At 36.3% G+C, this 20,228-nt stretch overlaps 1 protein-coding gene across 9 annotated transcripts in view; it reads right to left on the bottom strand.

Annotated features, from left to right (window-relative positions):
• The window catches only part of sfmbt2 (Scm like with four mbt domains 2), an 82,495-nt gene that overhangs the window by 44,103 nt on the left and 18,164 nt on the right, over positions 1-20,228 (bottom strand). For 6 of the 9 annotated variants that reach the window (XM_062066384.1, XM_062066380.1, XM_062066381.1 and 3 more), the window contains exons 2-3: positions 15,114-15,270; positions 11,376-11,444 (exon numbers count right to left, since the gene is read on the bottom strand). In XM_062066384.1, the coding sequence (XP_061922368.1) occupies positions 11,376-11,444; positions 15,114-15,270 (226 nt within the window). Of the gene's footprint in view, positions 1-11,375; positions 11,445-14,359; positions 14,433-15,113; positions 15,271-15,406; positions 15,534-20,228 lie in introns of those variants that run through there. The other 3 variants (XM_062066387.1, XM_062066388.1, XM_062066385.1) reach the window with 3 other exon arrangements.

Below are 20,228 nucleotides of genomic sequence, written 5' to 3'. Positions count from 1 at the left end.
CTTTGTAGTCCGTACCAACACTGTAGTCGATAAGTTTCTTCTTATTCTTCTACATTATTCACATAAAGAACTTATGTGAATAACCTACACAGTGGCCTAGTGGTTAGAGTGTCCGCCCTGAGATCGGTAGGTTGCGAGTTCAAACCCCGGCCGAGTCATACCAAAGACTATAAAAATGGGACCCATTACCTCCCTGCTAGGCACTCAGCATCAAGGGTTGGAATTGGGGGTTAAATCACCAAAAATGATTCCCGGGCGTGGCACTGCTGCTGCCCAATGCTCCCCTCAACTCCCAGGGGATGGGTCAAATGCAGAGGACACATTTCACCACACTTAGTGTGTGTGACAATCATTGGTACTTTAACTTTAAAGGCCTACTGAAAGCCACTACTACCGACCACGCAGTCTGATAGTTTATATATCAATGATGAAATCTTAACATTATAACACATGCCAATACGGCCGGGTTAATTTATAAAGTGACATTTTAAATTTGCCGCTAAACTTCCGGTTCGAAACGCCTCTGAAGATGACGTATGCGCGTGACGTAGACCGGCGAACACGGGTATGCCTTCCACATTGAAGCCAATACGAAAAAGCTCTGTTTTCATTTCATAATTCCACAGTATTCTGGACATCTGTGTTCGTGAATCTGTTGCAATCATGTTCATTGCATTATGGAGAAGGAAGCTGAGCAAGCAAAGAAGAAAGTTGTCGGTGCGAAATGGACGTATTTTTCGAACGTAGTCAGCAACAACAGTACACAGCCGGCGCTTCTTTGTTTACATTCCCGAAAGATGCAGTCAAGATGGAAGAACTCGGATAACAGAGACTCTAACCAGGAGGACTTTTGACTTCGATACAGACGCCTGTAGAGAACTGGGACAACACAGACTCTTACCAGGATTACTTTGATTTGGATGACAAAGACGCAGACGTGCTACTGTGAGTATGCAGCTTTGGCTTCTAAACATTTGATCGCTTGACCGTATGTGCGCAACTTTTTTTTGCGTATGTACGTAACTTTTTTAAAATATATAAGCTTTATGAACCTTGGGTTAGGTGAACGGTCTTTTGGGCTGAGTGATTGTGTGTGTTGATCAGGTGTTTGAATTGTATTGGCGTGTTCTATGGAGCTAGGAGCTAGCATAGGAGCTAGGAGCTAGCATAACAAACACGCAGGTGTTTTTATGCAGGATTAATTTGTGGCATATTAAATATAAGCCTGGTTGTGTTGTGGCTAATAGAGTATATATATGTCTTGTGTTTATTTACTGTTGTAGTCATTCCCAGCTGAATATCAGGTACCGTGAGTATGCAGCCTTGGCTGCTAAACATTTGATAGCTTGACCGTATGTGCGCGTCACGTACGTAACTTTTTAAAAATATATAAGCTTTATGAACCTTGGGTTAGGTGAACGGTCTTTTGGGCTGAGTGATTGTGTGTGTTGATCAGGTGTTTGAATTGTATTGGCGTGTTCTATGGAGCTAGGAGCTAGCAGAGGAGCTAGGAGCTAGCGTAACAAACACGCAGGTGTTTTTATGCAGGATTAATTTGTGGCATATTAAATATAAGCCTGGTTGTGTTGTGGCTAATAGAGTATATATATGTCTTGTGTTTATTTACTGTTGTAGTCATTCCCAGCTGAATATCAGGTCACCCCCGGCTCTCACAGCATCTTCCCTATCTGAATAGCTTCCACTCCCCACTAGTCCTTCACTTGCACTTTCCTCATCCACAAATCTTTCATCCTCGCTCAAATTAATGGGGAAATTGTCGCTTTCTCGGTCCGAATCTCTCTCACTTCATGCGGCCATCATTGTAAACAATAGGGAACTTTGCGTATATGTTCAACTGACTACGTCACGCTACTTCCGGTAGGGGCAAGCCTTTTTTTTATCAGATACCAAAAGTTGCAATCTTTATCGTCGTTGTTCTATACTAAATCCTTTCAGGAAAAATATGGCAATATCGCGAAATGATCAAGTATGACACATAGAATAGATCTGCTATTCCCGTTTAAATAAAAAAAATTCATTTCAGTAGGCCTTTAACTTTAGTTATTAGAGTGTTCCGGTCAGACGGTTTTCCACGGGACACATTTCCAGCGTTGTTGTTGCACTAGTGAGCCACGGATGAGGAGATGCTGCTCCGTTATTGATTGAAGTAAAGTCTGAATGTTATTAAAACAGTTAGCTCCATTTTTTGACACTTCCTCCACTCCCGTCCTTGCACGTTACAACAAAGATGACGGGGAGAAGACGCTGCCGAAGGTGAGCCACGTAAATAAGACCGCCCACAAAACGGCGCATCCTGAAGAAACTGTCAGAAAGCGACTTGAAGATGATCTGTAAATCATCATCTATGCAACATTTTGACCAAAGAACCACCATTACATGTTATGTAGACCAGTGTTTTTCAACCAGTGTGCCGTGAGATATTGTCTGGTGTGCTGTGGGAAATTATGCAACTTTACCTAATTGGTCCAAAAAATATTTTGTATATGCAAATCAATAGTTATAATCTGCAAATAATGTGCCGTTGTCTACTGCCTGTGTTGTGTAAAGCTTGGCAGGGTAACCATGTAATACTCCATATCAGTATGTGGCAGCAGGTAGTTCGTTGCTTTGTAGAAGTCGGAACGCGTCGAGGATGGTTTGTCGTGATCCCAATATGCAGATGCAGGTAAAAAGGTATGTAACGCTTAAACCAAAAATGAACAAAAGGCAAGTCCCGCTAGGAAAAGGCACTGAAGCATAGGGATGGCTATGCAAAACTAAAGTAAAACTGAACTGGCTACAGAGTCAACAAAAACAGAATGCTGGACGACAGCAAAAACTTACAGCGTGTGGGGCGGAGACGGTGTCCACAAAGCACATCCGTACATGACATGACAATCAACAATGTCCCCACAAAGAAGGATAGCGTACACACAACTTAAAAAGTCTTGATTGCGAAAACAAAGCAGGTGTGAAGCTGCTACAGGAGAACACCAACAAAACAGGAAGGGTCAGCAAAATAACAGCGCAAGACAGGAACTAAAGCACTACACACAGGAAACAACAACAAACTCAAATTAAGGCACGACAACCTGGTGGAGTTTCATTTTTTTTAACCTTTTCTGCTGGTGGTGTGCCTCCGTATTTTTTTTATGAAAAAAATGTGCCTTGGCTCCTAAAAAGGTTGAAAAACACTGTAGTAGACCACAAGGAAGTGTTTTCCATTTAGAAAAAAAAACAAAACAAATATCACTCCTTTAATGCGCCTTTTGTATGAAACTAGACCTGACTAGACCCGCTCATCGGCAGTGCGCCTTTTAATCCGTTGCGCCCGATGGTCCGGAAAATGCGGTAATTAAAAAAAACAATGCACTGTTTTTATAACTTGCAAGTGATGAATGCTTATTTAGTGAAAAGTGCATCAGTATACATTAAAAACGCATCAATAATATATTATTAAGTCGTAGCACCTGAATGGTAAGGTGCCCAAAGATTCCCATCTCTACTCGCCATCATTCTGATGTGCGATGGGAGTCTGCCTGAGGTGACATACCAGAGCTGCCATCAGACAACCAGGAAATAGCACATAACAAAAAGGGGAAAACCTAACGAGATCCAAAGACAAAAAGGTAGCAATTCGTTTGTCATTAAAAGCAAACCAAAAAAATCTTACTGTTTTTTAAAGTGGCATACCAGAGCTGCCATCAGACAACGAATCAGAGCTCAGCAAAGCGGCAGAACTGGAATGGAACCAGCGTGACAGCACGGCCGCCGGTGAGTCAAACTCACCTCGCTATTTTGCTGGCAATGACTCGATAACCGCAAATCACTTCTCAGACGCCTATTCCCCTAAATCACAGTTGTCCCAAGTGTGGCTGCTGCTTCATTTTCATCCAAAATCCATGTTATTTATACATCACTATTAACAACCAAACTGTTTCCAGAGTAATGCACGTAAAAAACACAGTAAAAAAAAAAGTCATTGAATTGAAAGCATTTATATGGAGCCCCTAAAGGGACATGGGGGAAAAAAATGTTTTTAATAATTTTATTTATTTTTTTAGAAATGTATCTCGTGCGCACGAGAAACTTTTTATAAAGTTAGAAAAAAAAATAAAAAATTAAATTGTGTATTTTTTTCTTTTTTTAGACATGTATCACGTGCGCACGAGAAACTTTCTCGTCATTGGAAAAAAATACATATATATATAAATTATTTATTTATTTTATTAGACATGTATCTCGTGCGCACGACAAACTCTTGTGCGCACGAGATACAGGTCTAAAAATATAAATAAATAATTTTTTTTATTTTATTTTTTTATATAACTATAAAAAGTTTCTCGTGCGCACAAGAAACTTTCTCGTGCGCACGAAACTATGTCTAAAAAAAATAAAAAAAAATAAAAAATTATAACAAATAATATTTCCCTCATGTCCCTTTAGGGGCTCCGTACATTTAAAATAACATTTAAAAATAAATAAAAAACAATTAAAAAAACACTGAAATAAATACAAATATGTATTCCATTTTAACAAGAAAATGAGAAGGAAAAAAAGCACAATAATATTAATACAAAGTACAGTACAGGCCAAAGGTTTGTATGTGTTTTCTTTATTTTCATGACTATTTACATTGTAGATTGTCACTGAAGGCATCAAAACTATGAATGAACACATGTGGAGTTATGTACTTAACAAAAAAGGTTAAATAACTATAAAAACATGTTTTATATTCTAGTTTCTTCAAAATAGCCACCCTTTGCTCGGATTAGTGCTTTGCACACACTTGGCATTCTCTTGATGAGCTTCAAGAGGTAGGGTTTTTTCTTCACAGGTGTGCTTGAAGCTCATCCAGAGAATGCCAAGTGTGCGCAAAGCCGTAATCAGAGCAAAGGGTGGCTATTTTGAAGAAAGTCTGGGCTTCCCTGCTTAGGCTGCTGCGACCCGACCTCGGATAAGCGGAAGAAGATGGATGGATGGATCGAATATAAAACATGTTATGAGTTATTTCACCTTTTTGGTTAAGTACACAACTCCACATGTGTTCATGCATAGTTTTGATGTGACAATCTACAATGTAAATACCGTAATTTCCGGACTATAAGCCGCACCTGACTATAAGCCGCACCAGCTAAATTTAGGGGAAAATAGAGATTGCTCCATATATAAGCCGCACCCGACTATAAGCCGCAGGGTTTTGATGTGTAATTACCGTAGTATATAGGGGTTCCTGCTACCACGGAGGGGATTGTCGGGACAGAGATGACTGTTTGGGAACGCAAAGCGTCCCATTTATCAACAATAAATCTTTCAATCATTCAATCAAACTTTCACATCTTTGATATGGCGAACAGCATTCGTGCAGAGTACAAATAATACAACGGTGCAAAGTAATACAAAGTGCTCGCATGTACGTTATCAAAATAACCAGCCTATCTGTATATGAAAAGTCAGTCTTTAATCATTGTGTCATCGTCTTCCTCCTGCGTACTAAAACCACCGAAATCGTCTTTGTCGGTGAAGAACAGGCCGTAAATAAGCCGCACCGCTGTATAAGCCGCAGGGACCAGAACGAGGGGAAAAAGTAGCGGCTTATAGTCCGGAAATTACGGTAGTCATGAGAATAAAGAAAACTCATTGAATAAGATGTGTCCAAACTTTTGGTCTGTCCGGCTAAAGTTTAACGTATTAAACAATTTTAACATAATTAAAACACAAATCTCTCTTTGCTCTTGGCAAAGGCGGTCGCGCTCCCTCCCCTCTCCATGTCTGCCCTTCTTGCCTTTTTTGCGAAGTGAAAACCATTTCACTGTTTACTGCTTTGCACACGCTTGGCATTCTCTGGATGAGCTTCAAGCACACCTGTGAAGTGAAAACCATTTCAGGTGACTACCTCTTGAAGCTCATCGAGAGAATTCCAAGAGTGTGCAAAAAAGTAATCAGAGCAAAGGGTGGCTATTTTGAAGAAACTAGAATATAAAACATGTTTTCAGTTAAGTACATAACTCCACATGTGTTCCTTCATAGTTTTGATGCCTTCGGTGACAATCTATAATGTAAATAGTCATGAAAATAAAGAAGAAAACACATTGAATGAAAAGGTGTTTCCAAACTTTTGGCCTGTACATTGCAAAAAGTCAGTGTTCAAAAACAAGACAAAAAAATACAAAAATTAGGGGTATTTTATTTGAACTAAGCAAAATTATCTGCCAATAGAACAAGAACATTCGGCTTGACAGGACTTTCCAAAACAAGTAAAATTAGCTAACCTCAATGAACCCAAAAATACCTTAAAATAAGTATATTCTCACTAATAAGTGCACTTTTCTTGGTAGAAAAAAAGAGACCTTTTTGCTCAATATGTTGAAAAATATTCTTAAATGAAGTAAATGCTAGTGCCATTATCTTGACATAATGATATGCGCTCGGCCTCATGATTTTTTTTTTCATGCTTGAAGTAAGAAGTTATGACTTTAAAAAAGTAGTTTTATACTTGTGAGTGTTAATGACGCAGCTTTGCAACAGTTGATATTCTAGTTTCAAGCATGTTTTACTCAATATAGGTCATCAAATCTCAACAACAAGCTATAATATCTTACTGAGATCATTTAGGACCAAAACCCTTAAAACAAGTAAAACACTAACATAAAATCTGCTTAGTGAGAAGAATTCTTATCAGACAGAAAATAAGCAAATCAAATCAACTTTATTTATAAAGCACATTTAAAATTTACCACAGGGGTAGCCAAAGTGCTGTACAATGGGCAGGTTAAAAATAATACGAGAACCGAGCAAACAACACAACACAAACAGAACACGATAAAAAATAAATAAATAAAATATAAAAAAACATAAAAACAGGTTCACAGCAGGTGTATTATGGGGCGCCATTGCAGGATGGGTATCACTCAGTGTTAAAAGCCATGGAATAAAAGTATGTTTTTAAGAGAGATTTAAAAACAGGAAGAGAGGAGGCTTGCCTAACACTCAGAGGTAGGTCGTTCCAGAGCTTGGGAGCAGCAGCAGCGAAAGCTCTGTCACCTCTAAGCTTCAGCCTTGTGTCAGGGACCGTCAGTAGCAGCTGATCGGCTGATTGTAGGGATCGGGTAGGGCAGTAAGGCTGAAGGAGGTCGGAGAGATATGTTGGCGCGAGGTTGTTTAGACATTTAAAAACAAATAAAAGGAGTTTAAAATTGATTCTGTAACGCACAGGGAGCCAGTGAAGGGACGCTAATATATCACCCTTATTTGAGATATTTAATCTTACTTACATTTCAGTTTTTGCAGAGTACTGTATATAAAACCTTTTTAGCCTGTTTTACCAAATAAAGTAAAAGCATCACCATGGCCCCCACGTCCTTACATTTTTCAGTTATGTGGCCATCGGTGGAAAGTTTGGACACTCCCGCACTAAATCATGCGAGGGCGTTGAACTCATTAAAAAAGGAGGACCGCAGACAAAAAGCATGGCAACACGAGCTGGACGACGTCTTTAAAAGCCGGCAAAGAGGCAAGCGTCAGTAGCAGCTCCACTGAAACCAAGCATCTGCACCTTATCTGAATCTGCACCAAAAATGAAGGCTTTTACTATCCTTCCAAAACAAGTTTGGCATCTTCGACAAACAGTACAAGAGTTATATTTTTAAAACTATATGAAACTTCAGAGCAGTTCATCTCAACAAACACCCCAGTGTGTGTGTGTCCCTCCCCCGACATCCTACAGTATCTCCTGCATTCATGCAGTCAGTCAGAGCAGTGCGTAAACAACAAGCTGAGCTAATTTGCCTCACGTGACGCCGTGTTCACACTCCTCCCTCCGCCACGCGGCCAATCAGCGTGTCTTCCAGCCTCGAACGGACGCACAACAACAAAAAATAGTGACTCACTAAATCATGGGTGTCAAACTCATTTAAGCTCAGGGGCCGCATGGAGGAAAATCTATTCCCAAGTGGGCCGTAACGGGAAAATCACGGCATGATAACTTCAAAATAAAGACAACTCTGGGTTGTTTTCTTTGTTTTTCTGAAAATGTACAAATCACAAATAATCCTCTGGACAAAACACTTAAAAAGTTTGTTGAAAATTCTGAGGGAATTGGTGCAGCTTCAAAAACATAATGAGTTTAGACTTCATCTCAGTGCATCTACACAGGCAGGATTAAACTCCAAGTCACAGTCTTTCTGGAATTGAACAAAAAACATGCAAACTCTTCTAGGTTTTAAATACCTCCTTTGTCATGTCCACGTATCAATCCAGTGCCATGTCAACAAAACGTAAGAAATGGAGGTAAAAACTAGGGATGTCCGATAATGGCTTTTTGCCGATATCCGATATTGTCCAACTCTTTAATTACCGATACAGATATCAACCGATACCGATATCAACCGATATATGCAGTCGTGGAATTAACACATTATTATGCCTAATTTGGACAACCAGGTATGGTGAAGATAAGGTACTCTTTAAAAAAATTAGTAAAATAAGAAATAAATTAAAAACATTTTCTTGAATAAAAAAGGAAGTACAACAATATAAAAACAGTTACATAGAAACTAGTAATTAATGAAAATTAGTAAAATTAACTGTTAAAGGTTAGTACTATTAGTGGACCAGCAGCACGCACAATCATGTGTGCTTACGGACTGTATCCCTTGCAGACTGTATTGATATATATTGACATATAATGTAGGAACCACAATATTAATAACAGAAAGAAACAACCCTTTTGTGTGAATGAGTGTAAATGGGGGAGGGAGGTTTTTTGGGTTGGTGCACTAATTGTAAGTGTATCTGGTGTTTTTTATGTTGATTTAATTTAAAAAAAAAAAAAAAAAAAAACCCGATACCGATAATAAAAAAAACGATACCGATAATTTCCGATATTACATCTCTAGTAAAAACTATTCAAAAGGGTTAAGTTTTCTCGTTTTTGACAAATTAGGGCTGGGCGATATGGCCTTTTATTAATATCTCAATATTTTTAGGCCATGTCACGATACACGATATATATCTGGATATTTTGCCTTAGCCTTGAATGAACACTTGATGCATATAGGGGGGTAAGGCAACTTTTTAATTATATAGCACATTTACAAAAAAATTTAAATTGGACCAAAGTGCTTTACAGGTTAAAAAGCATAGAGCACAAAAAAAAGATGTGTGGGGGGGGGGGGGGGGGTTTCCCACATCTGCGGTCCCCTCTAAGGCATTGTCCCATTGGGTTGAGTTTTTTCTTGCCCTGATGTGGGATCTGAGCCGAGGATGTCGTTGTGGCTTGTGCAGCCCTTTGAGACACTCGTGATTTAGGGCTATATAAATAAACATTGATTTATTTTTTAAAAATGCAGCACATTTTAATACTTGGCAAACTCATCACGCGGGCCCGGATAAAATCTGTTCGCGGGCCATAGGTTTGACACCCCTGCACTATATAGTCCCCCAGCCCATGCACATCTACCATGTCATGACAGGCACAAACAGGGTTTATGATTGGCTGTACTACAAATATATTTCATGCCAGTTGTGCTGTACACCAAAGGAAAAACACCAAAACAACAGGAAACGTGTCAGTGGACAATTATTTCTAGCATGCATTGCTCATTTCCCCCAAATACGCACTGACATATTTACACCACACACGCTTGTAAAGGTCACTTTTGATATACTCTCCCAGAGGACTACAAACAATCTTCCATATTTGCTGAGTTAATGGGGAATAAAGTGGCGCTGAACTAGGCAAGAGTGCAATTGAAGACATATTTGCCTCCACATGGACTCTTTTAGAGTGTGTGTGCGCTGTGGGTGAGGACATTTGACAACAGCTGAAGAACTAAACATTATACCATGACTCCAATTTAACCACGGCAACTGCGGCAAAAGCTGCGACCGCCCTTGTGATTTGCCGTAATACTCTAAAAAATTGACCAACATCGGCGGCAAGAACATGCCGTGACCGCCCTTGATTTTTTACTAGTTAATGGACGAGGGATGTAACAATAAACGGTATAATGATAATTTGCGATAAAATTCCCGACCGTTAGTAATATAATCTATTTTTTTAATTACCGAAAACCCGTAATTTATTAATGCATTTTAGGCAACAGGAAGTCAGGCGCATGCGCACTAGCGTCGTTTGGCTTGATAATCATGGCGGACTAACTACACCAGGGGTGTCCAAACTTTTTCCACGGAGGGCCGCACACTGAAAAATCTAAGCAAGCGGGGGCCATTTTGATATTGTTTTATTTTACAAACCAATACAATATATGTATAAAAAATATACATTAAGGCCTTCATTCAGGCTTGATCCCGGGGACCCAAAGGGTTTTGGTCCAAAAAATATTTAAAATGTGTCATTATTCAGTATCATTATCTCAAATCAACATTAGGTCTATCTGTCAATATAACGTTTTTAAAGATTTAAGTCGTATGCTCTTTTTGTCAAAGAAAACCCTGTTTTTTTTATGGAAAAAAACACAAAATATGCAATATTTTCACCCAATAAAATTTTTAAGAGGAATATTTCAGATTATATAATAATTGTAGCCTTAAAAAGCTCAATAACTCATAACACCATTTTGTAAATATATATATATATATATATATATATATATATATATATATATATATATATATATATATATAGAGACACAGTAACAATTTTTTTTTTTTCATATGCTGCAAAAAAAAATCTTTACATTTTACTTTAAAAACTGGCAGCTCAGTCACCAGAATTTTACGGTAAGAGCATATAAAAAAATAGTATAAATGGAATGGAAAAACAATACCACTGTTTTTAGCGGTAAAATTCATGCAACAGAGCTGCCAGTTGTTTTTTTATCGTAAAATCTTGTTTCAATTGTTTTTTTGTTAGTTTTTTTATGTTTTAGTGTCTTACTGTATATGGCAAAAAACAGTACCAAAGTTGATTTTACGGTAAAAAAAACTCAGTCGGTGGAATTTAGCCTTAAAATCTATTATCAATTTTACAATCTACAATTTGATTGTTGTTTTGAAATCATAAGTCAAGCAGATATTTAAATACAGTATTTATCTTTATTTTAACAATACATATGTTTGCAATACAAGATAGTATAATATTTAGATTTTGATAATATTGAATATTAAAGATATGCAATTGCATGCAGTACATGATTTTTAATGTCAAAAGGGAAATAATTATATTTAGAAAGAAAAGATGAAGCATTTTATTAACGCATATTATTTCCAGGGTTTCGCGGGCCACATAAATAATGTGGCGGGCCAGATTTGGCCCCCGGGCCTTGAGTTTGACACCTGTGATTTAGGAGATTAACTATCACTGCATGCCTTTTATTGCATTAGTGCCTATTAGGGCACGGTTTTAGACTCACCCAGGAGGTGTTTGCTCTTGGTAACTTGATGTTGTCTTCTTCCAAACTTGCAACGAACAGCCTTGGATGCTATGGGAAAAAATAAGAGTCACTGACCTAAAAAGGGCATTTTGAATCAACATTTAGTGGAAAATGACATATTTTCTTGTGACTGTCAACATATTTTACATACAATAATATCTCATGATGAAAACGCAAGAAAAAAAAGGGCACACACTAAAAAATGTTGGGTTAAAAAAATAACCCAATTTTAACCTAACTGCTGGTTCAGAAAAGGATGAACCCCTTATTTGAGTTATTTTAACTCAACATTTTGGGATAATTTTTTCAACCAAACTTTTGCGTTGAAGTATTTAACCAAAAAGTTAAGTTATGCTCACTACAATGTTGGGTTATTCCAAACCCAACTATTGGGTTGCGCAATTTAGCGCTTCTTGACCCAATAGTTGGTTGAAAATTATACATTTTACTGCTGGTTTGTCCTACTCCTTCACAACTACTGATCACAATTATTTTTATTCCATTAAATTTAACCCAACTGCTGGTTCAGAAAAAGACAAATCCCTTATTTGAGTTATTTTAACTCAACATTTTGGGTTTATTTTTTCAACCCAACTTTTGCGTTAAAATTATTTAACCAAAAAGTCGAGTTATGATAACTTAATGTTGAGTTATTCCCAACCAAACTATTGGGTTGAATTATTTAACCCAAAAATTTAGTTATGCTAACTCAATGTTGATTGATTCATAACCCAACTATTGGGTTGCGCAATTTAGCGGTCCTTGACCCAATAGTTGGTTGAAAACTATAAATTTTACTGCTGGTTTGTCCTACTCATTCCCAACTACTGATCAAAATGATTTTTATTACATTAAAATATACTCAAAAGCAAGATATGAGTGAATTTTTTTGTATGGTCATAGTCGGTCTATACAGCATGCTAAAATATTTTCATGTACATAAGATAACAGCTGCTTCCCCCAGGCCGTAAGACTCTTGAACACATTAAAATAATCCCCTAGATTCCCCCCAAAAACGGATTAATTCACTGGAATATAAAAACAATATAACATACATCCATGAACGTGGATGCATATGCAAAAGTGCAATATATTTATCTGTACAGTAGATGTCGTTGTGGCTTGTACAGCCCTTTGAGACACTTGTGATTTAGGGCTATATAAATAAACATTGATTGATTGATTGATTGATTTATATCTGCACCTTATTGATTTTTTATCCTGCACTACCATGAGATAATGCAACGAAATTTCGTTCTTATCTGTACTGTAAAGTTCAAATTTGAATGACACTAAAAAAAGGAAGTCTAAGTCTAATGTGTGATTGTAAATAATGTTAATGAGATTAAGCCTTAATAAAATTCTCAAAGAAAAAAAGTACCTTTTTATTAAACAAAGCCTTTTTACCCAAAAATGCGTTACTCATTGAAAAACAACCCAAAAATGGTTCATAGTTTTGAAAACCCAGAAATTTAGTTAAAATAATACCATTATAACCCAAAAAATGGATTGCGCTTAATAAAAACTCAAAAATTTAACCCAACACTCGCAACTCATAAATTGGGTTATCAAAAATAACCCAGCATTTTATTTAGTGTGCAAGAGTCCTAAGAGTCCACATTTTACTCATGACAATAAAAAGGAAGTCTAAGTCTAATGTGTGATTGTAAATAATGTTAATGAGATTAATCCTTAATAAAAATTCTCATCAAGAAAAAAGTACCTTTTTAATAAAACAAAGCCTTTTACCCAAAAATGCATTACTCATTGAAAAACAACCCAAAAATGGTTTAGTTTTGAAAACCCAGAAATTGAGTTAAAATATTATTATAACCCAAAAAATGGATTGCGCTTCATGAAAAAAAAAATGTAACCCAACACTTGCAACTCATAAATTGGGTTATCAAAAATAACCTAGCATTTTTTTAGTGTGCAAGAGTCCTAAGAGTCCACGTTTTACACATGACAACAAAAAGGAAGTCTAAGTCTAATGTGTGATTGTAAATAATGTTAATGAGATTAATCCTTAATAAAATTCTCACCAAGAAAAAAGTAACTTTTTAATAAAACAAAGCCTTTTACCCAAAAATGCATTACTCATTGGAAAAACAACCCAAAAATGGTTCATAGCAGAAATTGAGTTAAAATAATACCCTTATAACTCAAAAAATTGATTGCTCTTCATAAAATAACTCAAAAATTTAACCCAACTCATAAATTGGGTTATCAAAAATAACCCAGCATTTTTTTTTAGTGTGCAAGAGTCCTAAAAGAGTCCACATTTTACTCATGACAATAAAAAGGAAGTGTAAGTCTAATGTGTGATTGTAAATAATGTTAATGAGATTAATCCTTAATAAAAATTCTCATCAAGAAAAAAGTACCTTTTTAATAAAACAAAGCCTTTTACCCAAAAATGCATTACTCATTGGAAAAACAACCCAAAAATGGTTCATAGCAGAAATTGAGTTAAAATAATACCCTTATAACTCAAAAAATTGATTGCTCTTCATAAAATAACTCAAAAAATTTAACCCAACTCATAAATTGGGTTATCAAAAATAACCCAGCATTTTTTTAGTGTGCAAGAGTCCTAAAAGAGTCCACATTTTACTCATGACAATAAAAAGGAAGTGTAAGTCTAATGTGTGATTGTAAATAATGTTAATGAGATTAATCCTTAATAAAATTCTCACCAAGAAAAAAGTACCTTTTAATAAAACAAAGCCTTTCACCCAAAAATACATTACTCATTGAAAAACAACCCAAAAATGGTTCAGTTTTGAAAACCCAGAAATTGAGTTAAAATAATACCATTATAACCCAAAAAATGGATTGCGCTTCATAAAAATAACTCAAAAATGAAACCCAACACTCGCAACTCAAATTGGGTTATCAAAAAGAACCGAGCATTTTTTTTTTTTAGTGTGCAAGAGTCCTAAAAGAGTCCACGTTTTACTCACCTTGCTTTTAAAGGCAATCTATAAAGAAATATGCACTTCCTGTTGAAAGGGATGCGTCCGTTTGACCCAATTAAAGCAATTTACGCGGACGTCAAAACCCTGAAACGCGCCTATCTAACCAAACAGAAAGCGAGCAAACGTGCGTGCTAAAAAAGTGAAAGAGGAAACGTTGCGCGGCCATGAGGAAGAGGAGGAAGATGAGTGGCGTGTACTTTGCACGGCGGGAAAGTGCGGCGGAAAAAAACCCGCAGACACTTGTCCAGCGCACGCTTCGAATTTAATTCGTTCAATCCGGCGTGTGCGCACCGAAAGAGACCGAATTGGGCGATGGTCGCGGCGCGGGCGTGTTTTTTCCTCTCCCAAAAGCTCTTCAAAGTGGCAGTTTTTTTTTTTTGACGAGACCGCCATGTTGAACGTGTCGTGACGTCACTGCCAGCGTTGGCTGCTTTTCAAAGGCTTTTTTTATTTTTATTTTTTTAAATTTTTTTCAACGCACGTTTGTACGCTCGTTAGAAGACAAAAAAGAAACAAAGTGACTAACGTTTTGTCTTTGCGGCAACTTTACGTACTTTTGATTCCAGGTGGAAGAAAAAAATAGCAAAGCGAGCGCAGGCACATTTTGGGGACAAGTTAAGCTAGCGTGGCGACTGTTTTCACCACAAACATTCTCGTTTTTTTTTAAAAGCGAGGCGAAATAAGTCAAAGTTGTTTCCTCCGTCGACGCCACCCTTCCCCTCCCCGACACCTGCCTTACCTGGACGGACAAGTTGCTCCCGCGCCTGACAGTGACAGGACACTTCCGTCTTGAGGACCCCCGCCGGGCACGTCTTTCAGCTGCCGCTGCCACCGCTCCAATATGGCATCTGACGTCCGCGCATGCGCAATTCTTCTACCATTTAGGCGTCCCTGACCTTTGCGTGCACAAAAAAAAAAAAACATTTGTCGCCATCAAAGCCGTCGTTTCATTAAATACATCTGACAATGGTAAAAAAAATAAAAAGGTCACTTAGTTGTACTTATATTAACAAACATTAAACACTTGCCCACCTTCCTAATCCATTGTTTCAACAACTATTCGGTTAATCCTCTTTTTCTTGTTTGGCAGTCAACAGTAGCCTCTAGTGGCTGCATTGCGTCACGCATGACGTAGTTCCAAAGGTTCGAACCCCAACACCCACTTGTCCAAAAGCTTTATAACGTCACACTCCATTAGTCTCTTTGTTGGGGTGGATGAAAGTGATGAAACATTTAAAAAAAAGAAAAAAAAAGTTGGTTTTTTTTGTGCATTTTACAAACCTTTAATTAACAAGCACATGAAAGACAAGAGTGGAACTATCGCGAGAAGACAAAGAGAAAATAAAAAATAAAATTTTGTTGTTGCTATTTGACTGTCATCATTTTATTGTGAGTATTTTTTTTATCAGCACCTGTGTACTTTTTAGGACTTGGACTTAGACAAACTTTATTGATCCACCAGGGAAATTGTCCCACACAGTAAGCTCAGTTACAAAGGATAGAAAGGGTAAGGATGGAAAGGATAATGGCATACACACTGTAAAAACTGAAATATAAGTAAGATTAATTATCTCAAATAAGGGTGATATTTGCTTATTTTCTGTCTAATAAGATAATTCTTCTCACTAAGCAGATGTTACTTGTTTTGGTCCTAAATGATCTCAGTAAGATATTACAGCTTGTTGCTGAGATTTGATGACCTATATTGAGTAAAACATGCTTGAAACTAGAATATCAACTGTTGCAAAGCTGTGTCATCAACACTCACAAGTATAAAACTACTTTTTTAAAGTAATCATTTCTTATTTCAAGCATGAAAAAAATCATGAATCCGAACGCATATCATTATGTCAAGATAATGGCACTAGCATTTACTTCATTTAAGAATATTTTTCAACATATTGAGCAAAAAGGTTTCTTTTTTTCTACCAAGAAACGTGCACTTGTTATTAGTGAGAATATACTTATTTTAAGGTATTTTTGGGTTCATTGAGGTTAGCTCATTTTTATTTGTTTTGGAAAGTCTTGACAAGCCAAATTTTCTTGTTCTATTGGCAGATAATTTTGCTTAGTTCAAGAAAAATACCCCTCATTTTTGTATTTTTTTTTTTCTTGCTTTTGAACACTGACTTTTTGCAGTGCAGGTATAAAGTAGACTAAAAACTTACCATAGTAGCAATATAAAATATAACATATATGTAATATTTACATATATATATACAGTATACACTGCAAAAAGTCAGTGTTCAAAAACAAGAAAAAAATAATACAAAAATTAGGTGTATTTTACTTGAACTAACCAAAATTATGTGCCAATAGAACAAGAAAATTGGGCTTGTCAAGACTTTCCAAAACAATTCAAATTAGTTAACCTCAATGAACCCAAATTACCTTAAAATAAGTATTTTCTCACTAATAACAAGTGCACTTTTCTTAATAGAAAAAACAAATATGAGACCTTTTTTCTCAATATGTTGAAAAATATTCTTAAATGAAGTAAATGCTAGTGCCATTATCTTGACATAATGATATGCGCTCGGCATTACATTTCTTGCCATTTTCCCATCGATAACATGACATCATCGCGCCAAGTGCGTGCTCTTTCAGTCAATTAGTGCACAAGGAAAAAAAAAATATATATATATATATATATATATATATATATATATATATATATATATATATATATATATATATATATATATATATATATATATATATATAAACATTTATTTATTTATTTTTTTTAATTTTTTTTTCAGCCCGGCCCCAGACCAAATTTTTTTTTAATTGTAATTTTGAAGAATTTTTCTGAATGTGCATGAACTATTTCTGTTCAAAATTGTTTGAAATGTCACATGTTAAATGTTTAAATATTAACTGTCAGTTTGCTGTACTGTGCCAACTGTACTACTATATGAGTACGTATTTTCTATTGTTTCATTGAAAATAAAACTGCAAAGTCCATTTGGCTGTCGTCTGTTTTAATTATGAGACACAGTTGTGTCAAAGTCATGATTTTTTATTTCATGCTTGAAATAAGAAATGGTTACTTTGAAAAAGTAGTTTTATACTTGTGAGTGTTGATGACGCAGCTTTGCAACAGTTGATATTCTAGTTTCAAGCATGTTTTACTCAATACAGGTCATCAAATCTCAGCAACAAGCTGTAATATCTTACTGAGATCATTTAGGACCAAAACCCTTAAAACAAGTAAAACACTCTAACATAAAATCTGCTTAGTGAGAAGAAATATCTTATCAGACAGAAAATAAGCAAATATCACCCTTATTTGAGATATTTCATCTGACTTAGATTTCAGTTTTTGCAGTGTATAGATATGTTACATTATTATATTATATTATATGTTTATATATTATATAGAATATATAACAAATCCCAATGACCATGTACAATATTACAGTATATGTAATAGCTGCATTAAAAATGTACATGTTTGTGAGAGTTGAACTAAACTGTGTATATATATTGAACATCTATACGCAGTATCGAACACGACAAAGTTGGGGTTTTGCTGAGGATGAACACAAACGTCCCAAAAAGATCAGGTTTGAACAGATGGAAGGCGCGTGCACGTGCAGCATTAAGAGGCTTTCAATGCACGTAAAAGAGGATTAAAGAGCCTCCTTTTTTAACCGGGCGTGTGCACAAACACGCATGGGGGCACATGTGGCAATGTGGCAATGTTCTATGATTTAAAACAGAGGTGGGCACATATTTTGAACTCGGGGGCCACGTTGAAAGAAAAAATTTGTCTGGGGGGGGGGGGGCCAATGTGTATGTGTGAATAAATGATATATACACATTTAGCTGTAAAAATCTGCTGTACATTATGTGTGCTTGGGTCTCTTTTTTTCAGGAACACTAATACCAAAAGTCACAATGTCCGATAGAATTCTAAAAAGTTATGACGGACCACCTTGAAAAAACGGAATGGAATTTTACAGTTTTTTACTGAACGGGACACCCAAAATGTACATGAAAATAAAGAAAGTGGGATTTACAATATTAACTATGAACAATAAAACACTGAATATTGACAACATATGAACATCTTTTACTTCTCAGACCAGCTCCTCCATAGTTGTGTATCTTTTACAATCAAGCAAAACACAACAAAAATGTAACAAACAGCAAAATATGAATGCAAAGTGTAGTAAACACCTACAATATGATGTATTATCACTTTTATGCAGAAATTTGTGGAAAAATTTGCTTCCGCATCTGTTTCTGACACACGCGTTTGGGGCTGGCTGCTCTGAAAACAAACCCCGCCCACTCTGCTTTGTTCCTGGTCTGAGCTGCTGTGACGCGACACTAGTGTGCCGTGAGATACAGTCTGGTGTGCCGTGGGAGATTATCTAATTTCACCTATTTGGGTTAAAAATATTTTTTGAAAACCAGTAATTGTAGTCTGTTGTTGAGTGTCTGTGCTGTCTAGAGCTCGGCAGAGTAACCGTGTAATACTCTTCCATATCAGTAGGTGGCAGCCGGTAGCTAATTGCTTTGTAGATGTCGGAAACAGCGGGAGGCAGTGTGCAGGTAAAAAGGTTAAACCAAAAATAAACAAAAGGTGAGTGCCCCTAAGAAAAGGCATTGAAGTTTAGGGAAGGCTATGCAGAACGAAACTAAAACTGAACTGGCAACAAAGTAAACAAAAACAGAATGCTGGACGACAGCAAAGACTTACTGCGGAGCAAAGACGGCGTCCACAATGTACAACTGAACATGACCTGACAATCAACAATGTGCCCACAAAGAAGGGTAAAAACAACTGAAATAGTCTTGATTGCTAAAACAAAATAGATGCGGGAAATATCGCTCAAAGGAAGACATGAAACTGCTACAGGAAAATACAAAAAAAAGAGAAAAAGCCACCAAAATAGAAGCGCAAGACAAGAACTAAAACACTACACACAGGAAAACAGCAAAAAAAGTCCAAATAAGTCAGGGTGTGATGTGACAGGTGGTGACAGTACACCTACTTTGAGACAAGAGCTATAGTGATGCATGCTTGGTTATGCTTTAAAGTCATATCCAACAATTGCGACAACGACTTTTTACTGTCAACTGAGTTCCTTTTTTAATGATTTCTACTGGTGGTGTGCCTACGCTTTTTTTCAACGCAAAAAATGTGCCTTGGCTCAAAAAAGGTTGAAAAACACTGACGTAGATTACCGTAATAACTCCTATAACACTCAAAAGCGCAGATTTATTATATTATTATTATATTATCGGCCGATAAATGCTTTAAAATGTAATATTGGAAATTATCGGTATCAGTTTTTTTTATTATCGGCATCAGGTTTTTATTTTATTTTTATTTTTTTATTAAATGAACATAAAAAACACAAGATACACTTACAATTAGTGCACCAACCCAAAAAACCTCCCTCCCCCATTTACACTCATTCACACAAAAGGGTTGTTTCTTTCTGTTATTAATATTCTGGTTCCTACATTATATATCAACATATATCAATACAGTCTGCAAGGGATACAGTCCGTAAGCACACATGATTGTGCGTGCTGCTGCTCCACTAATAGTGTTAATTTTACTCATTTTCATTAATTACTAGTTTTTATGTTACTGTTTTTATATTGTTTTACTTTCTTTTTTATTCAAGAAAATGTTTTTAATTTATTTATCTTATTTATTTATTTTTTAAAAAGGACCTTATCTTCACCATACCTGGTTGTCCAAATTAGGCATAATAATGTGTTAATTCCACGACTGTATGTATCGGTATCGGTTGATATCGGTATTGGTAATTAAGAGTTGGACAATATCGGAATATCGGCAAAAAAGCCCTTATCGGACACCCCTAATTGA

Source organism: Entelurus aequoreus, linkage group LG12 (genome assembly GCF_033978785.1).
Source record: "Entelurus aequoreus isolate RoL-2023_Sb linkage group LG12, RoL_Eaeq_v1.1, whole genome shotgun sequence".
Lineage (NCBI taxonomy): Eukaryota > Metazoa > Chordata > Actinopteri > Syngnathiformes > Syngnathidae > Entelurus > Entelurus aequoreus.
Note: the sequence above shows the minus strand (reverse complement) of the source record. Positions and strands in the feature narration are given on the sequence as shown.